Here is a 7,766-nt window from a genome sequence, read left to right on the forward strand (position 1 = left end):
TACAGTAGTGAAATATACTAATTTGACTAATACAACTGTTTTCAGCTGACTTCTGGTCAGTATGATTCTGTCAGTATCATTCTGTCAGTATGATTAAGCACATGCAGGTGGAATTTTAGCAGAGGAAAAATAGCCTCATTAAAAGTCATGCTGACGCCTCTTTATCATTTTCATCATTCATTCTTTATCATCAGTCATCTTCTTGAACTTTCAGAATATATATTTAAGCCCAATGTGGGCTTCTCGGGACAAAGGCCATATCAAATTTGAGCTGCATGATGAAAATAAGTAACAGAAAGGAATGAGTGAGTGATTTTGATTTGATTGAAACTTTTTAATGGCGGTGTATATTGTGAGGACTTTGCAGTGCACTGTTGGTTTTATTTGTTTATTTTTTTTTTAAAGGGACAATACACATTAATCAACATGAGCAAACAAGTCCACCATGTACATGTGCCAGATTTAGTCATTCAGGCAAATTTTCATCTGCAGTCCCTCGCAGGTTGATGGTAAGAAACATAATCCACAAACACACAAAGCAGAAACAAACATATTACAAAAACCAAAATACAATTTAAAAAATTAAGAAAATAAAAAAAACATTAGCCTACTTCAAATTATGAGGTCATATTTGATTATCCAATAACCACCCTTTTACAGATTCAGAAAAAAGAGCAAGAGATGTAATATTTCTTAATTCTATGTGTATAGTATTCCAAGTAGCCTATGTACTACTCTATAAGAAAATACTGATTGCCCAAAAGTACTTCTTCTATGTGGTATTATACAGTCCCCTCTAGTGGCTTTAGTAAAATAATTCACATTTTTCCTAATAAATTTATTAAGTGTAAGCGGACCTAAACCATGCAGAATTTTGAACACAAGTAAAATATCTGCAAATGTAATCATATTTCCCCAACTTAAAAAAAACATATTTAGTTAGAATTTCACAATGATTATATGAATTAGATATTTTATCAAATATTTTCAAAGCCTGCTTATAGAGTCTTTCGATTGATTGCAAAATAGAAAGGTTTTGCCTGATAAAACACATTACTCTCAATGTAAGGAATGTGAATGAATTAATTGTGAATGCTATATGTTTGCAGACAGCGCTCTCTGTTGGTTGACACTCAAATTTATATACACTCAAGGCATTAACTTAAATTCCATTTAGGCGCATTCACATCTCAGGACGCTGAACTAAAAGCCTTATTTTTCTAGAAATGTGCTGGCCGGGATTTCTCCATTACCTAAACTGTACGAGTTTTGGTTTTGTTTTCCAATTGATTTGCATTCTACAGTCCTTATACAGTGTATGTAGCAGTCATACGCTATTTGCAAGTAGGTGCGTTACTCCGTTGATGTGACCGTTCTACATAGATCCCACCCTCTCGAGGGCCACGATTGGTCGATTAAATACGATGCCTGCACGCTATTGGTCAAACCGCTTTTCAGTCATTAATTTCAGCAAGTATTAAAACAATACGAAAACAAATCCAAACCCGGACATTTTACGCAATTTAGAAATCCTGGCCAGGACATTTTCAAAGAGAGGACGTATGATCAACTTGAATTACATTTGATTTAAGTATGTTTTCTTTATTTGACCCTTTAACTCTAGAACAATCTATTCTAATTCTATTTTAACGATTTGTTTTATTTTTTATACATAAAAAAACATGACTTTTACTTTATCTATTTGTTTTCTAACTGCTTGTTTTCTATAAAAAAAAGACTGCTCACACTATTCTTTTCTGTTTGAATCTTGTGTTGATTGTGATTGCTTCCATTGTCCTTATTTATAAATTGCTTTGTAAGCGTCTGCTAAATGATTAAATATAATGTAAATGTGTTTAAATCTACTAATGCATTGTTGCCTGACAGAAAATAACACAGATATCTATAAAAGCGTGTGTGTGCGTATAGTGAGTGATGCTTTTGCAATTTTAGTACGCCATTCGAATTAAAATACTACATATCCCATCATGCACCGGATTATGCGTAAACAGAATCTGACCAATGAGTTTACAGGATTAATGAAGTCACATGTCTAGCAGCCTGATGATTGGTCATCCAGGACTCCATGTTTGAAACGTGATTTTCTTCTCCGGCCGGTGCTGTCGTCTACATCTCAGTGGGTTGTTTACTGTATCAAATATTTCATCTAGGATGCCAGTTCACCCGCGAGATAGAAAAGAGAATAGCCACGAAGAAATGGACGTGGACTATCCCGAGCAAGAGGCCAGCAGCTCCGACGAAGAGGACTCGGTGAGCTCGAGCGCGTCTGAAGATGGAGACACTTCAGGTAACGTCACAGAAGGACACTGCACGAGCCTTATGTTTTGTCTGTGTGTGAGAGTAACACCAGGGTGATGTTCTTGCAGACATGGATGATGAAGACTGTGAAAGAAGGCGCATGGAGTGTTTGGATGAGATGACTAATCTTGAGAAGCAGTTCACAGACCTGAAGGATCAGTAAGTGATGTCATGAAAACCTGCCTTGTGGCCCTGGAGCACAAAAAACAGTCTTAAGTAGCACGTGTTTATTTGTAGTTATATCCAACAAATCATTGCATTTTTCTTTGATGCAAAACAATCATAAGGATATTAGGTAAAGATCATGTTCCATAAAGATATTTACTTAATTTTCTAGCGTAAATATATCAAAACTAATTTTTTGATTAGTAATATGCCTTGCTAAGAACTTCATTTGGACAACTTTAAAAGCGATTTTCTTAGTATTTAGATTTTTTGTTCCCTCAGATTACAGATTTTCAAATATTGTCTGATCCTAACAAACCACACACCAATGGAAAGCTTTTTTTTATTCAGCTTTCAGAAGATGTATAAATGGTTTTGTGGTCCATGGTCACAGATTTCATGTAAAGACTCGAAATACTCAGCCGGTATGTAATGTCCCTCTTTAGTTTGTATAAGGAGAGACTGAGTCAGGTGGATCTTAAACTGCAAGAAGTGATTGCTGGCAGTGCTCTGGAGTACCTCGAACCCCTGGCCACCCTGCAGGAGAACATGCAGATCCGAACCAAAGTCGCAGGTCAGCTCCAGACAAACATACTGTTTGTTTAAAGGCATTACTGAAGTATTTAATCTCTGTAGTTTACAGGATATGTCATCGTGTTTGTTTGTTATATTACACTGTAAAGCAGTGGCCTTCAACCTGTTTCAGGTCAGGAGTATTGCATTTAAAGCTTGGCCTATAATGTACTGTAATATATTTACATACAATTATAATACTTACATTAAACAATGACAGTAACAGATGACCTTGGTTAACTGGTTGTAGATGTTGGTCAAATGCTTGGTTTTGTAATATGTTTTTGAAAGTCTGTTAAGCTCATCACAGCCGTATCTATTAGATCAAAAATAGAGTTATAACAGTAACATTATTACATTTTCAAATGGTTTTTTAAATGAAAAAATGTAACGTCTCCTACTTCTAGCAGAGCTTTGTTTTAGGCGCAGCACACAGTGATGCATTTTAGCTTTCTCCAATCTTCAGTTTGATTTTCTGATGGTATTGTGATGGCTTCAGTCACTGTTTGCTCATGTTTATTATTTCAGGGATCTACCGTGAGCTCTGCTTGGAATCTGTTAGAAACAAATACGACTGTGAGATGCAAGCAGCCAGCCAGCATTGGGAGGTAAAATTCACAGCCCCCAGGTCAACATCTGTGGTGGTCTTCTCTTGCTTAAACACTGCCCTGCTTCTTTAAGCTGTTCGATTTCTCACCAAGGTTTAATGTTCAGTATCCATGACGTGTTTCCACAGAGTGAGAAGCTCCTGCTTTTCGACACGGTTCAGGGTGAACTGGAGGAGAAGATCAGACGACTGGAGGAGGACAGACACAGTATTGATATAACTTCAGGTAAATACAGATGGCAAACTGTAAATGTAAATATCTGATTCACTCATAATTCGTTGATGTGCTTCTGCACCAGAACTGTGGAATGATGGTCTGCAGTCTAAGAAGAATAAAAAGAAGGATCCCCTGAGTCCTGGAAAGAAGAAGAAACCTGTGGTTGTGTCCGATATCCTTTATGTAGTAACTAGTGCTGCACATCTGAAGGCATTTGCTTTATTGCTATAACATTGGTTTCCTGAGCCGTCCCACGACCATACATTGTTTACATGCTGCAAGACCTGGATATACTTGAAGACTGGACTGCCATAAGAAAGGTTATTTCACATCAACTCTTTATTTATTTGGATTTCTTATATCATTCGGATCTCAGTTTTTACAGGTTAAACATCTTAATAATAATCTGCAAATTAGTCATTATTGCTATAAGCATTAAATTGGCTGACATCGTGTTGAAGATCATTGCTTTAAAGACAAATCCTGGTGCATTCCTGCAATATTAGTTTCCATTAATAAACTATTTGGTTTTTCATAGGCAATGGCTTCAGTGGGTCCTCATAGAGTAAAAGTAGATGGTAAGTAGGCCTGTCACAATAATCAATCTTTTTGCTTATCGCACACTATATGTACATAACCTCAAGTCATTTTCAGTGATGCAGTATATTGCCTGTTATATAATGCCGCCATGTTTTTTGCATTCCACTTGCACCTGTGTCCTTTGCAGCTTCTTGTACATAACGTGGTGCAGTCATCATGAGGGGCTAGTTCAAATTAAAAAGTGCTTCTACTAAAGTAGTATAGTGTGCACCCTTTAACACATAGTGTTCCTGTAGCTCAATTGGTAGAGCATTGCACCATCGATTCCCCGGGAACACAAGATGGGTAAAAATGTATAGCCTGAATGCACTGTAAGTCGCTTTGGATAAAAGTGTCTGCTAAATGCATAAATTTAATTTACAGAGAAAAGAAGGCCATGTTCTAAATATTCGTAGGAATTGAATGTTCGTTGTCATTTGAAAGTGTGTACCAAAGAAGGATTTTGAGCATTGTTTTGTTTTATATTTTTGTGTGTAAAATCTCTGTATCAGCCTGTAAAGACTGAAAAGCACTTCAGGTCTCTGAACTTTGTGTGTATCAGCTCCTTTGAAAGCAGAACGACAGCATCATGTTGCCCGATCAGAGGATGGACGCCTGTTCTATGACAACAAATGGTACAGCCGAGGTCAGGCCATATGTATCAACAGGAAGGATGAGTACCCCACCAGGTGTGTGTGTGTGTGTGTGTGTGTGTGTGTGTGTGTGTGTGTGTGTGTGTGTGTGTGTGTGTGTGTGTGTGTGTGTGTTTACACACACGGGTGATTCAGCAACTTTTCTGTCCCCAAGAGTAATTTATCTTCTAAATTGCTTTATAAAAAAAGAAAAGAAATCTAGATTATTTTTAAATGACTACTTTTATTCATCAAGGACACATAATTTTTTACTTTCTCCAAAACAAAAAAAAAACAAAAAACATAAAAAAAAAAAAAATTATATATTTATATATATATATATATATATATATATATATATATATATATATAAGCTGGCCAACTGTTTCCAACATTGATAATAATAATAAGAAATGTTTCTTGAGCAGCAAATTATCATATTATGATTTCTAAAGGATGCTGACAATTCATCTTTACTATAACAGTAATAAATTGCATTCTAAAAAAACAAAAACCATTTTAAAATTAATATTGCGGTTTAATGTATTTTTGAACAAATTAATAAAGCCTTGGTGAGTATATGAGGCTTCTTTCAAAAACACAACAACATTTTTGTACTATGATTACATAGTTGACACAATTTAAATTCTTTTTCATTTCACTTATTTGGACATTTTTTGTGTTAAATTGTTAAATTTGGCAGAATGTCTATTTTTGGGCTTGTCCCCCATGCAATTGTAAAAAAAGTATTCTTTTAACTTTGCATAAGAACTTTTAAAAACATTTTCAATTATTTCTTTTTTTTTTTTAGCTGTTTTGTCTCATTTTATAGAGTTCATTTTACAGAGTTTCATAGGGTTGCCATATATTTATACAAATAATTACAAAGTAAATCTGTACATGGTATTACATTTTTTTTCTGAGGTGCTTATTGACATTACGTGGAAAGCATTTTTTTAAATAACAAAGAATCACGTTATAGTCTAGTTACCATGATATGAAATGTTTTAAAGCACAATCCCGTTCATCTAAAGAAGGGTATGATGGAAATGAGAAGTGATGGCAGTTTACAGATCAAAAAGTTCAATCATTTTAGGATCTACACCATCAAAATGTTACTCTTTTACGTTAAATTTTTTGCTTTTTTTTTTTTATTTCCTCCAGTGCCACGATAACCACGATTAACCACGATGAGGTTTGGTACAAACGTCTGGATGGCAGCAAATCCAAGCTTTACATCTCTCAGCTCCAGAAAGGCAAATACACTATAAAACACTCCTAAAGATCCTCCTCCGTTCCACGCCGCTCTCCGTTTGTCACCATATCGACTCGTTCATGCTGGATGCTCTTACATGCATGCATCACATGTTTGCACTTCCTAAGCTCGAGCTGCTTAACAAACACCTGTTCGCCAAGGAAAAGTGAAAGTGTGTGCCTTGATGACAAGGACGAGCCAGTAAAGCCTTGTTCAAAGCAGAAGCCCAGCTCATTGGTATTGCTGATACTTGGACACATGACGATTTCCATGCTTTTATGAAATACAGAGTTTGATTTACGGAGCATGTCTCAGTGTTCTGCAGTGAGTTCGTGCCATGTGTCCTGTTCTGTGTCTGTGAGATGCATAATGTTTTAAAACAACAGAACAGTCCACGAAGTGTTATTTTTGTACTTGTTCTAAAAAAAAAAAAAAAAAAAAAATAGACAACTTGTGAATTCACTCTAAAAGTCTATAAAAATGTATATAGCAGTATTTAGGAGATTGTCTTAGTTTAGTATTAACGTAACAGGGCTTGTGCAAGTCATGTATTTGTTTTGTAACGATTATTATTTTCTGTTAAACTAATCAAATGTAGCATATTCTGAGCCTTTGATCAAATATATGATTCATGTCAGGCTATATTTCTGGTAAATATTGTATTTTTGGATTGCCCAGAAAGAGATTCGTGAAAGCCTCCAACAGTTGTGCTCAATGATGTTGTATCAAATAGTCACATTCATTTTACAGTGTCTTAGCACTTGAGTGGTTTCTAAATGTTTAGTGAGTTGCATGATTTGACTTAGTTCATCATTTAATTTCTTTGTTACTGATTTAAAAATGCTTTAATTGATGCAATACCAAACACTACACCATTCCTGACAAAAGAGCCATGTCTTCTGGACATCACAGAGCCACAAAAGTCCAACACATCCATTTAATAAAATCTCTTCAAATCAGTACGGAGTAAATCATATCTGAGTATTATGTGACTGATGCAACATTTTTTTGAAGCAAATAAAGAGTTCTGACTGGACTGTGGATTCACAGACTGTAATTATATTGCTTTATTTGACACTGGAGTTTCTGTTTGGTTCTCAGTGGAAATATCATATTCTGTTATAAAGGTGATTTTGCATGGCATTGTGTTGTTTTTGTATTTGTCCTGTCGACCTGCTCGAATGTTTCCCAACCTTCTTTTACAAACACCAAATCAGAAATATGTCCCTTTTTATTTGTACGTGATATTATTCAACATTAAAATCAGGTTCATTGTAGTTAAACCATAACTAAATATTCACATAAATAACATAAAATATACATAAACATAAACATTGTATTTCATACAGTGTTCAAGATCAATATTTATTAATGTTTATTTGGTTTAAGAATGTACAAAAAAAGATTTTTTTAACTATA

General features: G+C 35.1%; 1 protein-coding gene across 2 annotated transcripts; it reads left to right on the forward strand.

Moving 5' to 3' along the window:
- The first annotated feature begins 1,448 nt into the window (after positions 1-1,448).
- On the forward strand, positions 1,449-7,488 carry brms1lb (BRMS1 like transcriptional repressor b). Of its 2 annotated transcripts, XM_052587108.1 has the most exons (11): positions 1,449-1,591; positions 2,172-2,308; positions 2,388-2,478; positions 2,931-3,058; positions 3,586-3,665; positions 3,794-3,890; positions 3,964-4,053; positions 4,137-4,201; positions 4,420-4,459; positions 5,023-5,149; positions 6,257-7,488. In XM_052587108.1, exons 2-11 carry the CDS (start codon positions 2,173-2,175, stop codon positions 6,372-6,374), a joined length of 972 nt encoding a protein of 323 aa, XP_052443068.1. In that variant the 5' UTR covers positions 1,449-1,591; position 2,172; the 3' UTR covers positions 6,375-7,488. The 2 variants fall into 2 exon arrangements, with proteins under 2 accessions (XP_052443068.1, XP_052443069.1); XM_052587109.1 differs by lacking the exon at positions 1,449-1,591 and having other exon boundaries at positions 2,062-2,308.
- Positions 7,489-7,766: the final 278 nt, after the last annotated feature.

This window comes from Carassius gibelio, chromosome B20 (genome assembly GCF_023724105.1).
Source record: "Carassius gibelio isolate Cgi1373 ecotype wild population from Czech Republic chromosome B20, carGib1.2-hapl.c, whole genome shotgun sequence".
NCBI classification, from domain to species: Eukaryota; Metazoa; Chordata; class Actinopteri; order Cypriniformes; family Cyprinidae; genus Carassius; species Carassius gibelio.